Here is a 27,512-nt window from a genome sequence, read left to right on the forward strand (position 1 = left end):
AGAAAGGTGCCCTCGAAATCCATATTGTGCAGTGGTTAGTGAACTGTGAGACTCGGGCCACAATACCAACCGGGCATGAATCATATGTTCCATCACCTTGCAAAGACAGCTGGTGAGTGAACTGAGGTGATAACCAGAAAGAAGATGTTTGTCCTTTTACCAGGCTTAGGTATGGGTATGACACTGACTTCAGACCAGCATCTAGGAAACATGACCTCTGCCCAGATGTGATTGTATGTACAAAGGAGAAAGTGTTTACCCACAAGAGAAAGGTTCTTCAATATCTGAATGTGGACATTGTCCAGCCCTGGTGTGGAGGAACGGAATGGAGTGAGAGCATGGTGTAGCACTCACCACTCTCAATTCTGAGAAGAGATCGATATCGCCCGAGCCTCCCCCACTCATTTCTGATGGGAGGAAGGCAGGGTGATAGTGAGTCAAGCTCGAAATCTCCGCAAAACAGTGGCCAAAGATGTACGAGATAGCAATAGGGTCCATTAAGACATAATCTGCTACAGTCAGGCTGGAAATTGCAGGATGACCTTAGTTCCAGAGATTCATCAAACACTGGCCCACGTGACTGTTGAAAGAACTAGTAAAGGATATCCAGCTACCTTTTTTGCCATCCAGAAGAAAACGACTGTGCACATAACCATTTATAACAAATGCAGTTTGCCATCATAGGACGATGGACCGCATCTCCACGTGCGAACTGCATTGTGGCATACCTCAGTCCACCAAGGGAGCAGGACACAGTGCAGCAAAGAGCAAGTGAGAAAAATTAAATCTTCTGCAGTGGTAGGGATACAGTTTGTAAGATATTCTACCTGGTCATCACAAATGGGGAAATGTTGTTCATCGAAGGCCGCCAGGGAGGAGTAAAGCCTCCAGTTGGCCTTAGAAAGCTGCCACTTAGGTTTGCATACATGTGTGGTCAGCAGACAGATAGCACATGGGAAATGGTTGCTCAAGTACATATAAGAGAAAATGGAACACTCAAGACAATGGGCAAGCTGGGCAGTGCAGAATGAGAGATCCCAAGGGGAACTGGTGTTCGTGGAGTCTGAAAGGAACATGGGTGCTCCAGTGTTGAGGCATATGAATTTGAGTTAATTGAGAAGGTTAGCCATGAGGGCAGCTCTCTGAGAGGTTCTGGGAGGTCAAAACAGACTGGAAATAAATGCAAGAGGTCAAAGTGGTCATGAGGAGGCAATTTTGTTTCCTGGAGGCAGAGAACAAGTGGACACTGCGATTCCAAAAGCAGCCATAATTTTTCATCATTGGATCAAAGGCTGCAAAAGTTCCACTGGATAAGAGTGTTGATGAGGAAAGGTAGGAGGGGAAAAAACGAAGTGGTGTCACCTCGCCTGAGTGCCAGCCTTCGAGGACTCTCTGCTATAGGGTGCAGAGACTGGAGGACCCTGCTGCATGATATCTACAGAGGTGTTGCCATTCTCCCTTGGTCAGTCTGCAGAGCCCAGGCAGAAAAATGGTTGACGGTGCACGTAGCGACCCAGAGGTCAGCCAGGTGAGGGCATCACATGGCAACACTGTTGAAGAGGATGGAGAAGACTCTTTGCCTTTATTTGATTTCTTGGAGCCTTTGCGGTTGGCAGATGATTATTCGGATATTTGCTGGCTGGAGGGATGCAAATTTGTGGTAGTATTCCTTCTGTCCTTTCCAGCCCAGTGATTTTGTAGCAGGTGATTTCGCTGCATGAGGCAAAAATTTAGTGGCTTCTTACACAGGAGGAGGAGGAGGAGACAGGGATGCTACCATGATACTGGGCCATTTTACAACTGCAGTGCTGAAATTGATGTTGCATGTCTGCGTGACCATGTCCTTCGTGGACCGAGATGTAGTATGAATGGTAGTGTAAGTGCCGGATGGTGGAACGCATGGTATCCAGCTAGCCAACAACTTGCAAGCAACAGGGTAAGGTACTTTTTCCTTCATCCAGATCTCCTGGATGGCCTGCTCATTGAGACACACAGGACAATCTCTGAAGGAGGCTGCATTGTTGCCATTACAAATGATACAGTGAGGTGAAGGAGAAATACAATTGCCCCTGTGAGCATCCCTACCACAGGTTAAGCATTTGGCTGGGTGTTGACAGGACATTCGAGTTTGGTTGTAACAACGACACTGGTAGCAGTGCATCAGGTTCGAAATGTATGGTCGGACTGTGATAACTTCATAGCCCACTTTGATCTTGGATGGAAGCACTACTCTATCAAATATGAGAAATAGAGTGCATGTGGACACTAAGGACGCATCTACCTTTTTCATCACCCGATGGACTGCAATGACGTCCTGATCAGGGAGGCAAGTTTGGATTTCTGCCTCAGTCAGACCATCAAGCAGCCTAGTATAAATAACACCATGTGAATAATTCAGTGATCAATGGGCCTTGACACGAACAGGATAACCATGAAGGAATGAAGCTGCAAGCAGATGTGCTTGAGAATCCCAATCAGTCTCCAAAAGCAAAGTGCCATCGCATAAGCAAGAGCAGGATTTCACAGGGTCGGCAATTGTGCTGACACATTTCTGAATAATAAATGGATTAACTGTAGCAAAGACTGACTGTCTTCAGTACGTGAAACCATGAGAAACCGAGGTGCAGCTGGGACAGTCTTTGTTTTTTGGCCTCAGTCCTCTTATGTTTAGTAGATGTAGACTGAGAAGACGATGATTGGCTCATTGCAAGAAAATCCCCCATGACTGCCAACATCTCTGATGGCGCACTCCTTCCAACTGAGGGCCCCCGTCAGAGAGGGCTCACCTGCCTTAGATGATTGTTCACACCTCCTCAACATCTGACAGAGGGACTAATCGGCAATTTGGGAAGGTAGCAGCTAAGGCAATCATCCCTCCCTGGGCCTGGCTTGTACCAGAGGGTACGTGCGAACCCTACCTGTTGATCCAGGGCTGGGAATTACACATTACCCAGTCACCTGTTATGCATCAGACACATGGGCTGGTCTTCAAGAGCACACAAGGAGGAAGAAGAAAAAGAGGAACCTCAAATGCCAAAGTGGTGGAAGGACAGGAGAAGGGAAACAAAGAAAGAAAAAAAAGAACAAAAATACAGTGTGGAGGCTGTTCTGATATCCAGCTACTGAAAAAGCAGAACACATTCTCAGAAATGTACCAGACATGTTTCACAAGGGAGAGGGAAAGGAATATCAAGAGGATAGACATGCAGCACATAAAGGAAGAGATGTTGCAAAGGCTGGGTACCTGTGGTAACCAATCATGACCTCACCAGAGTGGTGAGCCCCCTCAGAGGCCCAAATTCCAGTGTTACCTACAACAAGCTATGGAGCTTGGAACCCAACTTAATGCTGAGAACCCAACCGTAGGTGGTACAAAATAGATGGAAGAAGGAACAGTTCCAATATGACTGACAAGATGAGAAATTTATTCAGAAATGCAGTACAAAATAGAATTTTAATCTAAAGTACTGGATGTGACAATATGTGCTCTCAGTGAGAGACTTCGACAGCTTAAAAGTCACACTGGGCTTTTCGATTTTTTGTACAACAGACATGCCACCTGATGGTTTAAGTAACAAGTGTTCCAAACCATGGGCCAGTTTTAGTCATGGACATGAAGGATATCAGTCTTGTAAATTTTAAAGATGAACTTAACTTGGCCTCTCCTTTGGTAAAGCCCGACAGCACACTAAGTGAAACCTTGAAGCTAATACAAAAGAGCATGGCTTTCGGTGCAACATAAATTATAGTCTTATGAATTTTGTGAACACAACTACTGACAGTGGCAAGTGGAGAAAGAAATTTTTCAAAGTTTAAACTGATTAAAACACTGCCGATTGAACACGAGGCAGCTGAATATTTGGATTTTGTGAAGTCATACAGAATTTCACTGATTTCAAAGCAATACCAATAACTTAATATAAAGCAAGTGTTTATCATTAATTTCAGTTATAAGTTATTTATAAATGTTGTGCATTTTCATTCATTTACATTGTACAGCGGGACTATATTTGTTTTTTCTAGCAGTGAAATAGATTGCCAAATGTCACCCGCCAGGGCAAATCTAGTTTGGAGGTATTATTTCACGTACTACCATGTGTAGAAGTATGAAATTGGAATTTGACTGCAATTAATTACATATCTGTTGTTTGAAAACGATAAACAATATTTTATTCAAAATAATCTCCATTGCTATTTACATATTTCTCCCACGTCTCCAGCTGGCTATGAATGCCATGCAAAAAAAAGTTGTTCTTTTGAAGCAAACCAGTCAGCGAGCCATTTTCGTACATTTTCATGCAAATTGAAGCATTGTCCAGCAAGAGCATGTCCCAGTAATGCAAATAGGTGATAATCGAACAGAGCCAAGTCTGGAGAATAAGCAGCATACCCTTGTAATTCCCAACTGAACGCTTTGATCGTTTCCCTGACCCATTTTGCTGTGTGTGATGGGACATTATCGTAGAGCAATACAACTTTGTGTCACCTCTTTCCATATTCCAATCATTTTTCATGTAATACTCAATTTAAATCAATCATTTGCTGTTGGTAGCAATCAGTGTTAACGGTTTCACCAGGTTTTAGCAGCTCACAATAGGTGGCACCCTTCTGATCCCACCAAACACAGAGCATTATCTTCTTTCCAAAGTGATTTGAGCTTGCAGTGGATGTCGATGGTTTGCCTGGATTCACCCAGGATTTACAACACTTAGGATTCTCAAATTATATCCACCATTTTTCATCACCTGTCGCTATTCGATGGGGAAAAAACTTTCTCTTGTATCTGGTGAGCAGCATTTCACAAGTGGTCTTTCAATCTGCTTGCTGTCTTTCATTCAATTCATGCAGAACCCATTTTCCCACTTTTTGCACCTTTCCCATAACTTTCTGTGTCACATTCAATTGTTCTGCAAGTTCCTGTTGAGTGTTAAGTATCATCTTCATCCAATAAAGTCTGCAATTCGTTGTCTTCGAAGTTTTTTGGTAGTTTCCCATGCTCATTGTTTCTCACGCCAAAATCACCACTTTTGAATTTTTTGAACCACTTGAAACACTTTGTTTTCCCAACAGCATGTTCATCAAAAGCTTCGACAAGCATTCAATGTGATTCTGCAGCAGTTTTCTTCAAATGAAAACAGAAAACAAATTCTGTGGACAAACATAGTTCGTAGGCACAAAACTCGACATGTTTACAGGTTTGAAACAGATACTGATGTATGGAACTTTGGTTACTGTGTGTTGACATTCGTCGTCAGCCATTACATGAAGCAGATGACACTCCAGATGCGGTTTCACGGATCCTACACTAACAGCTACCACCATGTATATGGAAACTCCGGTCTCATACTTCTACACCTGGTGTACTCAGCTTACTTTTCCTTGTTCACTGAGACTCAAATTTCGGGGCATTTCATGCCCTTTGCAACTTCTGCCAATGTATGTGATCTACTACTATTTGGTGTTGCAGTGAACAGTCATCCAGTGCACAGTGAAAAAGAGTGCATTTGTTTCTACTCCCCGTTTGATACTCTTCCCGCAGTGGTCATGGTGCTCTTCCATCCGCACCACATGCTCTCCTCTGTTTAGGAAATGAGAGAAAGGGAGCAGATTTTATAGTTATACTCTGTGAGTGATATAACTTTATTTTGGTTGACACAGTTAATTTTGGAGCTATAACTCAAAACGTATTATACTGTGAACATTTCACTTCTGCTTCACTGACTGGTACCTCATACCTGGCTCTGGTCTTAAAGATGTGTTTTCATCAAAAAGACTTATGAGTAAGTGTGATATGTAAAAATAAGACATCATGGTTAACGACACTGGAAAAAGGTTGACTATGTGCAAAATGCATGGAAAGGGTTTGGGATAGAGGGGGCGTGTCACTTGAAATTTTTGCACATGCTGGCAAGTTGGCAAAATCCCTGGAGCTGGCCATGGCCCAGACACTCTGTGACCAAAATGGCATTGAAACAGGGGATGATAATATGGAAAGCCAAAACATTAAACTCCTCTTTCTAAAACTGTTTCACTGAGGAGCATCATATTGCAATTCCTCCTTTAAATTGTTCCATATTGTTAAGATAACAGAAATCAAAACGAGTGATCGAGGGATAGGAGATCAACTAAAATTGCTCAATCTGGTGGAATACCCATACAATTCTACAAAGAGTGTGTGAAAGAAGTTCCTCCCCTTATAGCAGCATTGTATCATAGGTTAATAGAAGAGTGAAGTACCTCTAGTGATTGAAAAAGTGTCCAGGTCGTACCCATTTCCAAGAACGGTCTTCGAACAGATGCACAAAACTATAGATCTATATCAGTGACATTAGTACATTGTATAAATTTGACACATGTTTTATGCTTGCATATTATGATATTTATGGAGATAGAAAAACTCCTCTGTAGGAACTGACGTGGATTCTGCAACCAACAAATGTGTGAAACCCAACTCACCCTGTTTGTTTAGAAGGCAGAGAATGCAATAGATCCTTATATTGAGCACTGTTTCTTGCCTTCCAGAAGGCTTTCGATACAATTCCACATTGCTACCTAATGAACAAAATACAAGAATGTGGAATATCAGACCAGTTGTGTGATTGGATTGAACAGTTTCTAGCAAACAGCACAGCAAGTCATTCTCAATTAAGAGACTTCTTCAAATGTAAAAGTAGCTTTGAATCTACCATAACAGAGTGTTATAGGAGCATTACGTTTCACAATATGTGCAAAATGACCTAGAGAAGTCGCAGCACTGGAAAATTGTAGTGAAATACAAGAAGAGCTACTGAGGATCAATGGTTGGTGCAGGGATTGGAAACTGATCCTCAATGTTACCAAATGTAATGTATTGCACATAAATAAGAAGACCCATTATTGTATTAACATCTGGAAGTATGTGTACAATAAGAAGGGGGCAGAGCATGAAAAGGGTGGTGACATGTGGTACTCCTACTAAGTTTGACGCAAGCAAGTCCACACCACAGCTGCTGAGCAATGGTGTACACAGACAAGTCATGCGAGGGCAAAACACGCAAATACCCAACACTTTAAAATGAGGATCCAATACCCACTAGCTAAGGGAATCAATCCCAATATAAAACACTGGCATTCATGATCACTGAGAGCTGGCACTGAGCTGACAACCCAACCTGTAAAAATCAAATTTTAGGAAATCTAATGAAGAAATAGCTGGCCCGACCCATTTACAATGAACTGGCAGACATCTAAAGAATTTAAACTGAGATAATGGAGTGTGCTAACTCTCTATTAAGCTGGAGTTCTAAGCAAAATTACTTGATCATCTGGATGAATACTGATTGGATGATACAGCTGTTCAGGAAGTGAGATGGTTAGGTGAAGGAGTTATAAAGTAGAAGGATCACACGATAATTTACAGCTGCCAAAAGAAAGTCACATGTTAGGTAATGGTTTTATTGTAAATAAGAGAAAGAAAGCTTATCACGGACTTCCAGTTGAAGTGACACAGCTTGTGCAGATTCAGAAACAGAGGGAAATTCTTCAACTATAGTCTCACATGTGCTCATGCACCAACTGAAGAGGAGGCAGCTTTTTAAGATAAGTTATATGAATTAAAAAACAAATGTCTCACAGGAGACAGTAAGATAATTTATTAGAAAATGGAACTTTTGAGGTAACGCAAATGACAATGAGAGCAGACTTCTACATTTTGCTTTCTCAAGAAATATGGTAGTGGACAGTACAAATTTTGACCACAAATATATACATAAAACAGCGTAGAAATCTCCATACAAAAATATTTTTAACCAAGTCAACCATCTCCTAATGGGTGCATGACATCTGTCCAACCTAATGGATATTAGTAGCATTAGTAGCTATAGGAGAGATAATTTCGACTATAACAATTACTATGTAATAGCAACAATCAGAAGCCCAATATCTAATGCAAGGAAGGTACGTGGATCTTATGCAAGAAAATTCCATATTGAGAAGCTCAAGGAGCCCCAGCTTGCTAAAAGAATTTCTGACCTATTCAAGGAATACCTGGCACACTTGCCAGACTGTAAGAGAATCAAAGAAATACAACAGATATCTGGTTGGATGAAGAGTGTACACAAGTCATGGCAATTACAAAAAAAATATCTACAGGAGACTGCAATGGGTAAACCATGCCCAAAGATTTATACAAGCTTAAAGAAAAGCATGAAGAGAAGAAAAGAGGCTGCTCAAAAAGAAAAAGAGAGAACATGAAAGGGTAGAACTGGAAGAAATGGACAGCTGAATGGGATGAATGAGGTAAGAGGTTTTTATCAAAAATTAAATACAAGCCAACAGGATTTTCAGCCTATGATGAATATATATAAAAATACTATGACTCAATTTTGAGCAGTGATGAAGCAATATGTGAAAGACGGGCTCTACACTTTGACAAACAACTGAATAAGGGTTTAGGTGAGAATCAAGGAATCATACCCTCTTTAAACACAAGGAACTCAGAAATATAGGAAGCAGCACCAACTGCTGAGGCAGAGGAGGCAGCCATCAAGAAGAAATTCTGGTAATACGCAAAGGCTGTTAGTGGCACCAAAGTTAGTGTCCAGTCCATGGTCAATGAGACAGAAACTGGGATTGAGGCTAACAAAGCAAAAGCTGAAATGCTTAACTCTGTTTTCAAATGTTCCTTTACAAAGGAAAACCCAGGATAATTTTCTCAATTAAATCCTCGCACCACTGAAAAGATGACTAACATAGGTATTAGTGTCAGAGGTGTTGGGAAATAGCTGAAAACATTAAAATCGAACAAGGCTCCACGGCCTGATGGAATCCCTATCAGATTCTACATTTAATTTGTGGCTGAGTTGTTCCCTCTTCTAACTATAATCTATCATAGGTCTCCCGAACAAAAAACCATGCCCAGTAGTTGGAAGAAAGCACCTGTCTACAAGAAGGGTGGTAGAAGTGAGTCACAAAACTATCATCCAATATCTTTGACATTGATTTTTCGTAGAATCTTAGAACATATTCTGAGCTCAAACATAATGAGATATCTTAAACAGAATGACCTCCTCCATGCCAACCAGCATGGATTCCAAAGCCATCAATCATGGGAAACCCAACTCGCACTTTTCTCACATGACACACTGGAAGCTTTGGATCAAGATAGTCCAGTAGATACTGTATTTCTTGATTTCCGAAAAGCATTTGACTCAGTACCACACACATGCTTATTGTCAAAAGTTCAATCATACGGGGTGTAATTTATAACTGGATTGAGGACATTTTGGTACGGAGGACACAGCGTGTTATCTTGGATGGAGAACCATCGTCAGATGTAGAAGTAATGATGGGTTTGCCACAGGAAAGTGTGTTGGCAACCTTCATCAGATTTTTTGCAGATGATGCAGTTATCCGTAATGAAGTACTGTCTGAAAGACAAGATTCTGTCACATCTTCATAAGATTTCAAAGTGATGCACAGACTGGCAACTTCCTTTAAATGTTCAGTATGTAAAATTGTGCACTTCACAAAATGAAAAAACATAGTATCCTACGAAAATAATGTCAATGAGTCATGTTGGAATTGGCCAACTCATACAGATACCCGGGTTTAGCACTGAAGGGACAAGAAACGGAATGATCACATAGGCTCCATTGTGGGTAAAGCAGATGGCAGATTTGATTTATCAGTAGAAGTAGAATACTGGGGAAGTGCAATCAGTCTACAAAGGAGATAGCTTACAAACCACTCATGCAACCCATTCTAGAATATTGCTCAAGCGTGTGGGACTCGTACCAAATAGGAGTAACAGGGGTACTGTACATATGCAGAGAAGGGCAGCCTGAATAGTCACAGGTTTGTTTGACCCATGGGAGAGTGTTACAGCAATGCTAAACAAAATTAACTGGCAGGCTCTTGAAGGTAGATGTAAACTATTCCAACAAAGTCTAGTAACAAAGTTCCAAGAAGTGGCTTTAAATGATGACTATGAATATAAACAACCCCCCATGTATCGCTCACATACGGGTCATGGGGACAAGATTAGAATAATTACAGGACACACAGAAGCATTCAAACAGTCATTCTTCCCATGCTCCATACGAAAATGGAACAGGAAGAAAACCCTAATAACCAGTACAATAGGACGTACCCTCTGTCATGCACTTCACAGTTATTTGCAGAATATGTAGATGAAGAATAATAACCACAAGAATAATCTAGTGCAAGCAGAACTGGTACAAAAATGTTGGGAACTAACTTATCAAACATTTCCACACAATTGTAATTAATAGATTGCGGATTTTAGGTAAAAACCTATTTTGTACCTGAGTTCCTAACATTAGCAAAATTTGATAAAAAGTGACTTAGCATATTTGAAACAAAGATTTTAAGATTAATTCTTGGGCCATTGAAAGAATATGATGTCTGAAGAAGAAGATTCAACTATGAATTATATAATCTATATAATGGACAATACATTGTCAGCTGCATTAAAATTAAAAGGTTTGTTAGTGAGAACTATCAACAGAATTATTAATAAGATATTCAATACAGTTCCTGAAGGAACTAGGACAGTTGGAGGACCAAAGCCAAGATGAGACAAAGTGTCAAAGAGTATATAAGGAAAACTTGAATTCAGAACTCGAGGAGTTTGGCACTAAACAGGAAAGAATGGAATAATCTTTTAGAGAAGGACACGGCTCACAAAGGGATGCTGTGCCAGTGTTGATGAGGATAATAATAATGACGATTATGCGTAAGGAGCAACCACATGAAACTAACTGCAGATTAGGCAAATGCCACACTGAGATTCATTGGAAGAATCCTCAGAAAATGCAGTCCACCTACGAAGGAGGCAGCTTACAAAAAACTCATTAGACTAATATCATTATGTTGCTAATCAGTCAATCTGTACCTGATAGGACTACTAGAGGACATAGAGAAGATCCAAAGAAGAGCAGCATGCTTCATTACCCAGACATTTAGTAAGCGTGAAAGCTAATTTTGTGGATATTGAAATTAGCAAGCCAACATACTTTGCGTACTTTCAATCTCTGATGCCATACAGAATAATATTCTCGGGGTAACTCAACACTTAGGCAAAAATTATTCACTGCACAAAAGAAAGTGGTTAGAACAATGTGTGGGGCTAACAGTCGCACATCTTGTAGGCATCTGTTTAAAAGGTTAGAAATTCTTACAACAGCCTCACTGTACATTTACTAGGTCATAAAATATGTTCTCAACACTATGGGCCAGTTTAAAAACAACTGTGACATTCATGATTATAATACCAGAAGAAAGAAACTTAACACTACCTTCTACTTCACCTATCTTTGGCACAGAAAGGGGTAAAATATGCTGCTGTAAAACTTTTTGATAAATTAGCAGATGAAATAAAATGTCTGACAGACAGCAGTAATAGTTTTAAAAACAAACTCAAATCATATCTTCTTCACAACTCCTTCTATATCATGCATGAATTCTTGAACAGGAATACATAAATCTATAGATATAATATATGCATTATGTGCCATTTAAAGGGTTCCACATCGTACCGGTTACCGTGAGATCATGGGGTGCTTTTCTACGACAATTATGAGTGCTTCCCCCCCCCCCCCCCTTAAGAGGCAACAAATATATTGCTTCCATTAAGGTAAACTTCAAGAAAAGACCACGGAGGTAAAATTAGGGAGATATGAGTTCGCATGGATGCTTACGAACAAGATATCTTCTCGAGGATCATTTGCAACAGGAACAGGAAAAGCAAGAAGTAACAGGGTTACACAAATTACCCTGTGCCACATACCATAAGGCGGCTCATGAAGTATAGACGCAGCAATCTGTGACTGAATGCTGGGAACACTATAGGGTACAGGAAAGTGTCAAGTGACTGTAGGAGGAAATAGGATGACTTGGATAGAATTTCTATTTGTACAATGAATTGCAGCTTGTTCTAAATGTAGAAAAATATATGTTAATGATAGTAGGAAAAACAATCCTCTAATGTTTGAATACAGCATTAAGTTTTGTTAGTATTGGTATTAGTTGTGGTTTAGTAGTATTAATAGAAGTAGTTGCTTTCTTAATAGAGAGAGAATCTTAAGACCACTATTGTTCATTTTATAAATAGTCCTACTGGTGTAACTGAACTTAGGTAATGTGGACGTATAGTTTTTTTCAGTATGTAAAATTTTACCCCAGTGAGAAGTGTGGGCTCCGTCGTAAGTTTGTGAGTAGTGGGGGGAATGCAGTGGGGAAGCCAGTGGGAATTCTAACAAGGTCCTCTCCTGGGAATGCAGAATATGTAGTAGAAATAAGTTGATAGAGGAGCAGGAGTATAATATCTGTGCCCTTCAGGTGCAGTTACAACACACAAAGGAGGAACTAGATAGGTTGAGGAGGGTGAAGATTGCTGGAGAATGGGAACTGGCAGTTGGCAAGAAGGCATCTAGGAGGAGGAGGTATTCAGACAGTTATACTTTGAGTATATGCAATAGATTTGACCAACTTTCAGAGTTAAGTGGAGAGGAGCCTCTTGTAGCTGTAGGTGTAGGGAACATGCAGCAGTCCTCAGCAGTTAGGGGGCCTAGATCAATTGAAAAGTCTAACAGAAAGAAGAAGGTTCTACTGCTAGGTAGTTCTCACGGTATAGGTGCGGGCCAGCAGCTGCAGGAAGTTTTGGGGAGTGAGTAGCAGGTCAACAGCATTGTGAAGCCTACTGCATGGTCATCTCAGGTGACAGACAGGATAGGGGAGTTATGTAGGAATTTTACGAAGGAGGATCAGGTGGTGATAGTGGGTGGAACAGGGAACAGTCTTGATAGGGATAGAGAATATGATGTAGGTGGTGACCTGGTAAAGATAGCTACTCAAACTGCTGACACTAATGTGCATTTCATGCAACTGTTTCAGCATCATGATCGGCCTCATCTTAATGCAGCTGTTAGGCGCGTTAACATGGGGCTGGAGAAAGCACTGATGGCAGAGGGCATGGGTCACATTTCAGTGGTCCCAGTTGAGTCTATCAGTAGATTGGGTTTCACTAAGCATGGCCTACACCTCAGTAGGTATGGGAAGGGGAGGCTGGCAAAGCTTATAGGTGGCAGTGTAGTGGGTGGTAGTGGGAGTACTCATGGAAAAATTCCTGTAGTAGTTGGTGTTAGAGCTGCACCTTTTTTACATTGAAGTCAGATGATAGATACACATGCTTACAGGAAGTCCCTCTAAGGGCTCACCTTCAGAGGACATCAAGTTTCCAAGTAGAGAAGAAACTAGCATATTTCATCAAAATATAAGAGGTATTAGAGATGAAGTTAGTGAACCGCTTATAGATGTTGACTTTGAAATTACTGGTATATTGGAGCACCACTTAAATAATTTGACAGTTCAGAGTCTTCCTTTACCAGGATACGGATTAGCTGACTGTTTTTCAATGAGTTCCTTGCAGGGTGGGGAGTCGTCATGTACGTAAAAAATAGTGTTCCATTTGAGTCCATAGACGTATCACGGCACTGCACTGAACTGAACAGATATTTGATTGTTGTGCAGGGACAGTTGAATTTAGTGAAACTAAACTTCTAATTGTCATTGTTTATTGGTCCCTTAACTCTGACTTCAGAGATTTTCAGCTCAAGCTAGAAATGTTTCTTGATTCACTTTTTAGGAAATACCAGAAATTAGTTATATGTGGTGACTTCAATATAAATTTTGTATACAATGGTGCAAGAAAGAGGATGTTGGTAGATCTACTAAATTCATATGATCTGATGCAGATTGTGTGCTTTCCAACTACGGTGCAGGGGAACAGTAGCACAGCCATACACAATATTTTTATTCATTCTTCGTTTCTAGATGGACATTCTGTTAGCAAAAGGGTGAATGGCCTTTTAGCCCATGATGCACAAATTTTAACACCAAAAGGCTTTTATACTCAAACAAATGTCACATATAATTACAAACTAAGTAGGAAAGTTAATCCAACAGCAATAGAGAGTTTTTAAATCTCATCAAGGAATACGAGTGGCAGAATGTTTATAGTGCCAATAACATAGATGACAAATTTAATGCTTTCCTTCACACATTCCTCATGCTCTTTGAGAGTTGCTTCCATTCTAAATTAAGTACTAGCAGTAAAAGGCAGCCCAGATGGCTGACTAGTGGGATAAGGAAATCATGTAGAACAAACCCGGGATTATATCAAAATGTTAGTAGTAGTCACAATCAAGCTGCAGTAAGCCCATTACATTGTAAGGTGCTTAAAAATATTCTTAGGAAGGCAAAGAGTATGTGGTATGCAAATAGAATAGCTAATTCACAGGATAAAATTAAAACCATATGGTCAGTTGTGAAAGCAGTGTCTGGTCAGCAGCACAAGGTCAATGATATAAAGTCAGTTTGCAGTAAAAATATTTCTGTTACTGATAAATCAGATTTATGTACAGTATTTAACAATCATTTTTGGAGCATTGTTGGTGAATTAAATACAAATTTAGTTTCTACAGGGAATCATATAACTCTCTTGGCAAATGCCTTTCTGAGACTGATGTCTGAAATACTCCTCTGTGATACAGACAAGGTGGAGATTGAGTCAATAATTAAATCACTGAAGACTAAGGACTCTCATGGTTATGATGGAGTGCCTAGCAGAATATTGAAGTACTGTGCTGCACATGTTAGCCCTGTATTTAGCCATATTTGTAATTTTTCCTTTAGGAATGGTTAGTTTCCTGAACGATTAAAGTTCTCAGTAGTAAAGCCACTTCATAAAAAGGGAGAAAGTGATAATGTAGACAATTTTAGACCTATTTCTACGTCACCAGTGTTTGCTAAAGTTATTGAAAATGCTATGTACGTAAGGATCATTGATCACTGTATATCACAACGTTTGCTATCAAATGTACAGTTCGGCTTTATAAGTCGCTTAACAACTGAAAGTGCTCTATTCTCTTTTTCTCTGTGAGGTACTGGATGGTTTAAACAAAAGGTTTCGAACACTAGGCACATTTTTTGATTTAACAAAGGTGTTTGATTGTGTTGATCACAAAATATTGCTCCAGAAGCTGGATCATTACGGAATACGTGGAGTAGCTCACAATTGGTTCACCTATTAATTCAGCAACAGGCAGCAAAAGGTCATTATGCACAGTGTTGAGAATGGCTGTGATGTGGGGTCTGAGTAGGGTATAGGTGCCCCAGGGATCAGTGTTGGGGCCACTCCCATTCCTTATTTATATAGAAGATATGCCCTCTAGTATTATGTGTAACTCTAAAATATTTCTGTTTGCTGAGGACACTAGCTTGGTAGTAAAGGATGCTGTGTGCAACACTAGCTCAGTTTCAAATAGTGCAGTTCATGACATAAGTTAATGGCCTGTAGAAAATAAACGAACACTAAAACACAGTAAGACTCCGTTTTTACAGTTTCTAACACACAATTCAACAAAATCTGACATTTTAATTTCACAGAACGGGCATGTGATTAGTGAAACTGAACAGTTCAAATTCCTAGGTGTTCAGATAGATAGTAAGCTGTCATGGAAAGCCCACATTCAAGATCTTGTCCAAAGACTTAATGCTGCCATTTTTACTATTCGAATTGTATCAGAAGTGAGTGATCGTTCGACATGAAAATTAGTCTACTTTGCTTATTTTCATTTGCTTATGTCATATGGCCCCCCCATGAACCACGGACCTTGCCATTGGTGGGGAGGCTTGCGTGCCTCAACGATACAGATAGCCATACCGTAGGTGCAACCACAACGGAGGGGTATCTGTTGAGAGGCCAGACAAACGTGTGGTTCCTGAAGAGGGGCAGCAGCCTTTTCAGCAGTTGCAGGGGCAACAGTCTGGATGATTGACTGATGTGGCCTTGTAACATTAACCAAAATGGCCTTGCTGTTCTGGTACTACAAACGGCTGAAAGCAAGGGGAAACTACAGCCGTAATTTTTCCCGAGGGCATGCAGCTTTACTGTATGATTAAATGATGATGATGTCCTCTTGGGTAAAATATTCCGGAAGTAAAATAGTCCCCCATTCGGATCTCTGGGCGGGGACTACTCCAGAGGACATCGTTATCAGGAGAAAGAAAGCTGGCGTTCTACCGATCGGAGCGTGGAATGTCAGATCCCTTAATCGGGCAGGTAGGTTAGAAAATTTAAAAAGGGAAATGGATAGGTTAAAGTTAGATATAGTGGGAATTAGTGAAGTTCGGTGGCAGGAGGAACAAGACTTTTGGTCAAGTGAATACGAAGTTATAAATACAAAATCAAATAGGGGTAATGCAGGAGTCGGTTTAATAACGAATAAAAAAATAGGAGTGTGGGTAAGCTACTACAAACAGCATAGTGAACGCATTATTGTGGCCAAGATAGACACGAAGCCCACGCCTACTACAGTAGTACAAGTTTATATGTCAACTAGCTCTGCAGACGACGAAGAAATTGATGAAGTGTATGATGAGATAAAAGAAATTCTTCAGGTAGTGAAGGGGGATGAAAATTTAATAGTCATGGGTGACTGGAATTCAAGAGTAGGAAAAGGGAGAGAAGGAAACATAGTAGATGAATATGGATTGGGGCTAAGAAATGAAAGAGGAAGCCACCTGGTAGAATTTTGCGCAGAGCATAACTTAATCATAGCTAACACTTGGTTTAAGAATCATGAAAGAAGGTTGTATACATGGAAGAACCCTGGAGATACTAAACGGTATCAGATAGATTATATAATGGTAAGACAGAGATTTAGGAACCAGGTTTTAAATTGTAAGACATTTCCAGGGGCAGATGTGGACTCTGACCACAATCTATTGGTTATGAACTGTAGATTAAAACTGGAGAAACTGCAAAAAGGTGAGAAATTAAGGAGATGGGACCTGGACAAACTGAAAGAACCAGGGGTTGTACAGAGTTTCAGGGAGAGCATAAGGGAACACTTGACAGGAATGGGGGAAAGAAATACAGTAGCAGAAAAATGGGTAGCTTTGAGGGATGAAATAGTGAAGGCAGCAGAGGATCAAATAGGTAAAAAGACGAGGGTTAGTAGAAACCCTTGGGTAACAGAAGAAATAATGAATTTGATTGATGAAAGGAGAAAATATAAAAATGCAGTAAATGAAGCAGGCAAAAAGGAATACAAACGTCTCAAAAATGATATCGACAGGAAGTGCAAAATGGCTAAGCAGGGATGGCTAGAGAATAAATGTAAGGATGTAGAAGCTTATCTCACTAGGGGTAAGATAGATACTGCCTACAGGAAAATTAAAGAGACCTTTGCAGAAAGGAGAACCACTTGCATGAATATCAAGAGCTTTGATGGAAACCCAGTTCTAAGCAAAGAAGGGAAAGCGGAAAGGTTGAAGGAGTATATAGAGGGTCTATACAAGGGTGATGTACTTGAGGACAATATTATGGAAATGGAAGAGGATGTAGATGAAGATGAAATGGGAGATATGATTTTGCGTGAAGAGTTTGACAGAGCACTGAAAGACCTAAGTCAAAACAAGGCCCCCGGAGTAGACAACATTCCATTAGAATTACTGACAGTCTTGGGAGAGCCAGTCCTGACAAAACTCTACCATCTGGTGAGCAAGATGTATGAGACAGGCGAAATACCCTTAGACTTCAAGAAGAATAAAATAATCCCAATCCCAAAGAAAGCAGGTGTTGACAGATGTGAAAATTACCGAACTATCAGTTTAATAAGTCACAGCTGCAAAATACTAACGCGAATTCTTTACAGACGAATGCAAAAACTGGTGGAAGCCGACCTCGGGGAAGATCAGTTTGGGTTCCGTAGAAATGTTGGAACACGTGAGGCAATACTGACCTTATGACTTATCTTAGAAAAAAGATTAAGGAAAGGCAAACCTACGTTTCTAGCATTTGCAGACTTAGAGAAAGCTTTTCACAATGTTGATTGGAATACTCTCTTTCAAATTCTGAAGATGGCAGGGGTAAAATACAGGGAGCGAAAGGCTATTTACAATTTGTACAGAAAGCAGATGGCAGTCATACGAGTCGAGGGGTATGAAAGGGAAGCAGTAGTTGGGAAGGGAGTGAGACAGGGTTGTAGCCTATCCCCGGTGTTATTCAATCTGTATATTGAGCAAGCAGTAAAAGAAAAATTCAGAGTAGGTATTAAAATCCATGGAGAAGAAATAAAAACTTTGAGGTTCGGCAGTGACATTGTAATTCCGTCAGAGACAGCAAAGTACTTGGAAGAGCAGTTGAACGGAATGGACAGTGTCTTGAAAAGAGGGTATAAGATGAACATCAACAAAAGCAAAACAAGGATCATGGAATGTAGTCGAATTAAGTCGGGTGATGCTGAGGGAATTAGATTAGGAAATGAGACACTTAAAGTAGTAAAGGAGTTTTGCTATTTGGGGAGCAAAATAACTGATGATGGTCGAAGTAGAGAGGATATAAAATGTAGACTGGCAATAGCAAGGAAAGCGTTTCTGAAGAAGAAAAATTTGTTAACATCGTGTATAGATTTAAATGCCAGGAAGTCGTTTCTGAAAGTATTTGTATGGAGTGTAGCCATGCATGCAAGTGAAACGTGAACAATAAATAGTTTAGACAAGAAGAGAATAGAAGCTTTCGAAATGTGGTGCTACAGAAGAATGCTGAAGATTAGATGGGTTGATCACATAACTAATGAGGAGGTACTGAATAGAATTGGGGAGAAGAGGAGCTTGTGGCACAACTTGACTAGAAGAAGGGATCGGTTGGTAGGACATGTTCTGAGACATCGAGGGATCACCAATTTAGTATTGGAGGGCAGCGTGGAGGGTAAAAATCATAGAGGGAGACCAAGAGATGAATACACTAAGCAGATTCAGAAGGATGTAGGTTGCAGTAGGTACTGGGAGATGAAGAAGCTTGCACAGGATAGAGTAGCATGGAGAGCTGCATCAAACCAGTCTCAGGACTGAAGACCACAACAACAACAACAACAACATGCCATATGGTATTATATTTTGGGGTAACTCTTTCCATTCTAAAAGGATATTTATGGATCAGAAACGGGCAGTAAGTGGTTTAAATTCGCGAACCTCTTGTCGACCCCTGTTCACAAGTCTGGGTATTTTGACATTGGCCTCTCAATGTATATATTCTTTACTGTCGTTTCTTGTTAACAATATTAGCTTATTACCAAGAATAAGCAGCTTTCACTCAGTGAATACTCAGCAGAAATCAAACCTGCATTTGGATTGGACTTCCTTAGCTCTTGTGCAGAAAGGTATACAGTGTACTGCTGCATCCATTTTCACTAAGCTACCACTAGAATTCAAAAATCTTAGCAGTAACACACTTTCAAATCAAAACTCAAGAGTTTCCTTATGGGTCACTTCTTCTATTCTGTCAAGCAGTTCCTTGAAAAATGAAGCTCATTCTTGTTGTACTGTCGATTGTGTTTACTTAAACTTATTGCCTGATTTTTTCTCAGATCCACAAACATTTTATTTTTATCTGTTATTACTTTTATGTTGCAATTTCATGTACTGACTCGTTCCATAACCTCGGAGATTTGATTTTCAATTTGGTCCTACGTAATGTTGACGTGTAAATACAAGGTGTACAACTTTGCTTCTGCAGTTTGCCGATAGATGGCGACAATGGTAAGTAGTGGCCGAAAGAAACAGATCGCAGACATCAGGCAGTTAGCTTGGACCTCGGTCAACATAACATCATTCAAACATTAGTCAATTTGTGTCTGCATCATAAAGTTGTTCTTAATTGAAAATGTCAGGTTACGAACCTAATTCTTGTCATTTGCGGGAGGTGTTACTGCTTTGTTTCAATATGGAGAAAACAGCAGCTGAGTCTCATAGAATGCTCTGAAGTACATATGGCGAGGACACTATTGATGAGAGAATGTGTCATGAGTGTTTCAACACTTCAAGAATGGTGATTTTAATATCATAGACCGGCATAGTGGTGGAAGAGAGAATATTTTTGAAGATGCAGAACTGGAGACACTGCCGAGTGAAGAATCGTGTCAAACTCAAGAAGAATTGCCACAATTAGTGGGAGTGACACAGCATGCCATTCCAAACATCTCAAGGTTATGGGCATGATTCAGAAAGAAGAAACTTGGGTCCCGTGTATGCTGAAACCAAAAGACGTTGAACGGCATTTGTGTGTTTGTGAACAGTTGCTTCAGAGGCAAAAACGGAAGGGATTTCTGCATTGCAGTGTGACCAGGGACAAAAAATGGGTTCATTACAATAACCCTAAATGAAAAAAATCACGGGGATGTCCTAGCCATGCTTCCACGTTGACAGCCAAACCAAATATTAACAGCTCCAATATCATGCTCTGCATTTGTTGGGACCAGCTCGGCGTTGTGTACTATGAGGTATTAAATCCAAGTGAAACAATTACAGGTGCTCGATATTGAACACAATTAATGCATTTGAACAGAGCATTAAAAGACAAATAGCCACAATACAATGAGACGCACGATAAAGTGATTTTGCAGCATGACAATGCTCGACCCCATGTTGCAAAAGAGGTCAAAATGTACTTTGAAACATTAAAATGGTAAGTCCTACCCACCCGTCTGTATTCTCCAGACATTGCTCGCTCCGACTGTCACCTATTTAGATCAATGGCGCATTGCCTGGCTGACCAACACTTCTGATCTCATTACGAAGTCACAACTTGGATCGATTTGTGGAGCACTTCGAAAGATGAACAATTTTTTCGACGCGGGATTCATGCACTGCTCGAAAGACGGGAGAAAGTAGTGGCCAGCAATGAAAAATACTTTGAATGATACACATTAAACCAATTTGTTTCATTAAAGCCTCAAATATTGGGGAAAAATCAGTGGAAGCAAAGTTGTATACCTTACAAATAAATAAAAAACACAGTCATGTTGATAAAATATTTGTGTGTAACACTGCAAAGTGATATGAAATTGAATGAACACCTAAGGTTGGTGGGTCTAGTGTAGCAGGGGATACAACCCTTCGGCTTTGGACAATGACGTCACAAGTCGCCAGAGAGCAGTTTACCGTTTTCGCTTTTGCTGTTATGTTTCAGTTTCGTTTTTTTACTGATTGCTTAATAAAGTGGATCTGTTTATTCTATCTCGTGAGATTTTTTTTTTTTTAAAGCCAAAAAACACTTATCAGCCACTGAAGGGAGCTACAACACTATAAAGAATCGCTTCTCGATTGGCCACTTGTGACGTCATTGTCCAAAGCCGACGGGTTGTATCCCCTGCTACACTAGTCCCAGGTTGGTAATAGGGATGGCAAATGGTCAACTTCAGTTTACTGGGAAAAATCAAGGAACAGAAACAACAAAGAACACTTATGCCACACATTCTTATGCACTCCTCGAGTGTCTGGGATCTCCATCAGGCTCGATTAAAGGAAAACATCAAAGCAATTCAGAGATGTCCTATTACTGACAGGTGTGTTCAACAAGCGAGTACTACAGGAATGCTTCTTATAGGCCTACTCATATAGAATCCCCAACAGAGAAGACAACATTCTTTTTACAAAAACACTATTGAATGAGCCTAGAAATCTGCCATTTACAACAGACTGCAAAGAATGACACTACTGCCAACACAGTACATCTAGTGTTTGAACTGCAAAAACAAGATACGAGAAATTAGTAGCCATATGAAGGTACTGGGTGGTTATAGTTGAACTTTCCCTATTTAACATGTCATAAAATGGAAATTAATTACCATACGAAGACCAAACTTGGTAGCATTAATGAAACAGACATGGGGAAGAGCAATAATGCAGCATCAATTCAACTGACACACTTTTAATGTGCTGGTACAGTACATCACATCATTACATACTGGTACCACTACTGCTACAAACGGGGCTCATTATGGTGCCCATCAGTGTCCAGAAGAGACAAAGCACAGGACTGCATTATGCACAGCTGAATGAAGCATTTCTGTTAGTGTGCTGGCTCTCTCTCTTAATATACTGCACTTCAAATCAGTACATGTGTAATGACACCCTAGTAAACCCTGTCCTTCAGGTAGCCCCACAACCAGAAATCACAACGAGTGAGGGAGATGGTTGATACTTCGATCATTTCCAAATGTGGTTCGGAATAGCAGATTAACTTCACAAGTGATACTCGATGAGGGCCCATCTTGCACGATAACTGTTGAGTTCAATGCATCTATCTCCTGTAGGGTGGGTACGACATGCTGGTGAAGCATATCGCAGTAATGTTGACCAGACACACTGCGCGGCTTTGGTCCTTGAGGCACCAACCTGCTCAAAAAAGAATGAGCCAATGATGAATGTAGCCAAGAAGCCACGCCACACGGTGACACATTCATCACATGCAGTGATTGGAAGTGAAGATATCCACACTCGGCAATTTTGCGCGATTACCTCACCCATCAGATAAAAATGAGCTTTGTCCGTCCATAGGACGGTTCAGGACCAGCCCTCGTCAACTTCAATCCTCACGAGAAAGTGCAGCGCAAAGTCAACACGTCATGCATCCTGTGGTGCAAGCTGCTGTACGATATGGATCTTGTACGCATAGAGTTTAAGAACAGTTCAAAGCACCTTCTGTGCAGTGGATCGCAGGATGTTCAACTCTCATAACACTGCTCACGCACTGCCTGTCGATCAGGAATTGCGCGAAGCACTGTCTGCCTTAGCGGGTCAACAGAAACCTCCGATCTTACTCGTCGGCTTTGACCCGTGACGTAAGCGTGTTGTGGTGTGTGACGTCATTACGGCGCGGAGTTTGGTTTGTGATTGTGTCGTGTTTGTAGATGTCGTGGGGGTGTTTGTCGTGCCCTCTGGTGGTGTGTTCATGGTTTACGTTTGTTTGGTTTGTTGGAGTCAGTTTGCTGTTGCTCAGTGGTTAGTGCTGTGTTTGTGGTTTTGAAGCAGAATTTGTATTAGTGAGTTAACGGTTTTGTGTGATGGTTAATGTAATGGTAATTGCTGTACGTCGGGTGAGTTTGTTATTGAGTGTATTTGGTTGTGGTTTTTTGTTCAGGAATGGATATGAAAGACCGTCTGAATAGTGTTCGGTTGAGGGCGATGATGGGCGAGACACCGTTAGAGCTGATCAAGTTTTTACAGCTATTCGGATTAATTGCCGAAGTTGTAAAGTGCTCTCTTTGCCGTGAGGCGATGAAATTGGTTAAAGTTCCGGCCTCTCGGACCAGGGACGGGTACATGTGGTGCTGCAGGAAAGATGGCGTATGGCGTTCCATAAGGCGCGGTACCTGGTTCGAGAAGTCTAGATTGGGCATGCGTGAGATTGTGCTTGTTACGTATTATTTTTGTTATAGATCGCCACAGAGTTTTTGCGCGTTTGAGACTGGTGTGAGTGAGAGGACTGTTTTAGACTGGTATTCTTTTTGTCGTGAAGTGTGTTCGGAATTTATTAAGTACAGGGGTAAGTTGAGGGGGCATGGGGTGGTTGTGGAGGTGGACGAGTCGCAGTTTGGGAAAAGGAAGTATGGGAGGGGGAAGTCTGTGGCTGGTCTTTGGGTGTGGGGGGCTGTTGTTCCGGGGGGTGGGGGTTCCGAATGTGTTTTTAGGGTAGTGGAGGGGAGGTCGAAGGCTGAATTAGTGGGGTTAATTGAGGAGTATGTAGAGCCGGGGTCCACAGTAGTTTCCGATGCTTTTTCTTCTTATAGGGGGTTGGGTGAGAGGGGATTTAATCATTTAGTAGTGAACCACAGTTTAGAGTTTAAGAATTATGATACAGGGGCTTGCACTAACACAATTGAGGGGATGTGGGGGGCGGTTAAGTCAGTTCTTGGGAGGGGGAAGAGGCGCTCTTCCAACCTTCAGTCTCATTTAGATGAGTACTGTTGGCGGAAGAGTGTCCCAGAGGGCTATTGCATTGTTCGTGTTTTTTTAAGGGCTGTGGGTAAAATGTATAGGCCGAAAGTGGTTAGTTAGGGTGGGCTGGGTAGGTGGGTGGGTGGCTGTGGTTCAAGGTGGGGTGGGTGGTTTATTTTGTTGTATAGTGTTTGTTAAGGTGGGGGAGGGGGAGTGTGTGTGTGTTTTCTTTTTGTTGTGGAGGATCTATTTTGTTGAAGTTTTTGTTGAGTTGTAGTGTGTGATTGAGATGTTTTTTATGTTGTATTTGGTTTATGTTTGTGGGTTTTTTATTTTGGGGTTGTGGGGGAGGGGGTTGATGTTTGGGTGGTTGGGTTTTTATTTTAGTTTAGTATTTTTTCGTTGGTGTGTGTGTGTGTGTGTGTGTGTGTGTGTGTGTGTGTGTGTGTGTGTGTGTGTGTGTGTGTGTGTGCGCGTGTGTGTGCATTTGTGTGTGATTGTGGTGGCCAATCTAGGTTGTGGGGCTGGAACTTTTTTGTGGTAAGTTCTTTTTTTTTTTTTTTTTTGTTTTTGGTGTATGTGTTGTGTATTGGGTATAGGGAAGTGTTTCATTGAGATTTGTGGCTGTGAAGGTTGGTATTGGTATTTGTATTGGAAGATGTGTTTGAGATCATATGTCATGGGTAGTGGTCGATATGGGGTTGGTAACTGGTGTTGAGCTATATAGCTGGAGGGAAGTGTTAATCTCAATGTTTGGTGGAGTATGTCGATTTTTGTAATTGGAGATGGGATCAGGAGTTGCTGTTGAGCTATATAGGTCAATGGAAGTGTTCGATCCCAATTTATGGGATCGGGAGCTGCTGTAGATGTATGTAGGTTCAGGAAAGTGATTGTTTGTTATGGTTTGTGGTGGTTTTTGATTTTTGTATTGGGTGTTGGGATCGGGAGATTCTGTTGAGCTATATAGGTCAAGGGAAGTGTTCGATCCCAATTTATGGGATCGTGAGCTGCTGTAGATGTATGTAGGTTTAAGGGAAATGTTTGTTTGCTATGGTTTGCGGTTTTTTTTATTTTTGTATTGGTGGACGGGATCGGGAGATTCTGTTGAGCTATATAGGTCAAGGGAAGTGTTCGATCTCAATTTATGGGATCGTGAGCTGCTGTAGATGTATGTAGGTTTAAGAGAAATGTTTGTTTGCTATGGTTTGTGGTTTGTTTTGATTTTTGTATTGGTGGATGGGATCGGGAGATTCTGTTGAGCTATATAGGTCAAGGGAAGTGTTCGATCCCAATTTATGGGATCGTGAGCTGCTGTAGATGTATGTAGGTTTAAGGGAAATGTTTGTTTGCTATGGTTTGTGGTTTGTTTTGATTTTTGTATTGGTGGATGGGATCGGGAGATTCTGTTGAGCTATATAGGTCAAGGGAAGTGTTCGATCCCAATTTATGGGATCGTGAGCTGCTGTAGATGTATGTAGGTTTAAGGGAAATGTTTGTTTGCTATGGTTTGTGGTTTGTTTTGATTTTTGTATTGGTGGATGGGATCGGGAGACTCTGTTGAGCTATATAGGTCAAGGGAAGTGTTCGATCCCAATTTATGAGATCGGGAGTTACTGTAGATCTATGTAGGTCAACGGAAGTGTCTGATTCTGGATAAGAATGTGTTTTTTGGTATTTGGTCTGTTTCGTGATGTTGATTTTTTTCGTCGTTTTGCGTGGTTTTGTAAGGCGGTCGGTGGCTACATTTGTGTATATTTAGTTTCTCCCCACCCAAAAACCCCCAATTTCCCACGCTTGTCCCGTTAGAGTCATTAGGCTTTTTGTGAAACCTGTGTATTTCAGTGTTTATGATACGTATGCGATGTTTTTATATCCGCCATATTGGAATTGTCGTTTATGGTCGTTTCCGCCATATTTGTGACGTCATGGGACAAAGCCGACGGGTAAGATCGGACGCTTCTGTATTTCCGCCTTAGCAACAGTGATTTCATCAACACCTGTGGTGCAACCGGTCAATGGCCTCTCCCCGTAGCGATGCCCAGTTCTCCAGTTTATTTGGACTACTTCATCATGCTCCGCACCGCAGGTGGAGAAAGGGGACGATATTTTGTATAGAGGAGAAAGAATACAACAGAAATCATCTCGTTATATCTATATTTTTGATGTCATTTTTCAAACAAAAGCCCATCAGACACTAAACAATTACTGCTAATATATTACACCCTCTTAAAGGCAAGGAATTTAAATATTAGTCCCGTCGTATCGAAATTTCTCGGGACTAGTGTAGCAGGGGATACAACCCGTCGGCTTTGGACATTGACGTCACAAGTCACCAATCGAGAAGCGATTCTTCTTAGTGTTGTAGCTCCCTTCAGTGGCTGATAAGTGTTTTTTGGCTTTTTAAAAAAAATCTCACGAGATAGAATAAACAGATCCACTTTATTAAGCAATCAGTAAAAAAACGAAACTGAAACATAACAGCAAAAGCGAAAATGGTAAACTGCTATCTGGCGACTTGTGACGTCATTGTCCAAAGCCGACGGGTTGTATCCCCTGCTACACTAGACCCAATTTCTCCGTCGATAGCTTTCGGAAATGTTGAAAGTATTCAGAAGTACTATCACTGAATTGTTTTACAACGTGCGGCTTATTTGGTTCCACCTTTCACTGTTGTTTGTTCAATAAAAATGTCACAACGAATGTAAAATGACACGACTTACCATTCGTCTGTCAAGAACTCCATACTGGACGGGTGTCCTCTGGGGATCCTGGCTGTATAGGTTCTTCGCCACAACATGCAAATGAGCTTGTTGCTGAATCTGATGACAACTGTCTACACCGAAGGAGACATGAGATCTGCAGAGTTCATTATATCACAAATTACTAGTGGTACTCACGCAGTGAGTCAATCATTATCTCATCCACACACACAGGGAAGTAATAATTACAGTTGAGAGGCAGAACTTAAATAACAAAACATTTCTTGCATATTTCAAAACATGAACTTTAAATAACCAAATAACGTATAGCAAACAAGAATACTTGAAATTTCTCACATTTTTCGTGCCAAATTTGTCTCGCGGTATTGTTCTTTAACCATGTTGTGACAAAACGTAAAACACAGGTACCACGCTACGTTAACTCCGTTCTCTCAAACGTTGTTGACATTGACAGCACACGTGCAACAACAAATCAAAGAAAATCGTCCGTGAAGACAGCACACAATTCAGTTAGTGACCACTAGTAGAAATAATATCTTTGATATTGGAACAAGCCAACAACCGGCGGTCAAGAGCATCGTTCAGTTACCTCGTTCGTGATCTTTAAACTCGCTGTTTTAGTTAGGAAGAACGGAAATAACAAGGGGTCTAGCAACATCTCCACCACTCAGGCTGAGCTGTAACCAAGTGATCAATGGTAGTCAGAAATTGAAACCCAATCGAAAAGCTCTGTATTTCATCCTCGTGCAGGATTAATGTTGTTTTTGGCGCGTTGAGGATTTATCATAAACAAGTCACACTTAGTAAGATTCCTTATAATTACATGTCAATTAACGACGTATCGGCGGTAATCAGGAGATACGAATAAAAACTGTAGTTACATTAACTCGCTATTCTGCGTGGCCGTCCAGTTAGAGGCGCTAAAAGTTACAGAGGAGAGGTGGTAGGTTAGCGCCCTGCTGTATTCTAATCTTTTTCCTTTTTCGAGTTTTTAACAGATTTTGGGAC

The 27,512-nt window shown here is 40.9% G+C and overlaps 1 protein-coding gene across 1 annotated transcript in view; it reads right to left on the reverse strand.

Moving 5' to 3' along the window:
- The window catches only part of LOC124801714 (DNA-directed RNA polymerase III subunit RPC1), a 242,528-nt gene extending 215,562 nt beyond the window's left edge, over window positions 1-26,966 (reverse strand). Inside the window, exons 1-2 of the mRNA XM_047263093.1 lie at window positions 26,841-26,966; window positions 26,505-26,640 (exon numbers count right to left, since the gene is read on the reverse strand). Coding sequence (XP_047119049.1) covers window positions 26,505-26,640; window positions 26,841-26,884 — 180 coding nt within the window. The 5' untranslated portion in view covers window positions 26,885-26,966. The remainder of the gene's footprint in view (window positions 1-26,504; window positions 26,641-26,840) is intronic.
- Between the last annotated feature and the right edge of the window lie 546 nt (window positions 26,967-27,512).

This window comes from Schistocerca piceifrons, chromosome 1 (assembly GCF_021461385.2).
Source record: "Schistocerca piceifrons isolate TAMUIC-IGC-003096 chromosome 1, iqSchPice1.1, whole genome shotgun sequence".
In the NCBI taxonomy this organism is placed as follows: domain Eukaryota; kingdom Metazoa; phylum Arthropoda; class Insecta; order Orthoptera; family Acrididae; genus Schistocerca; species Schistocerca piceifrons.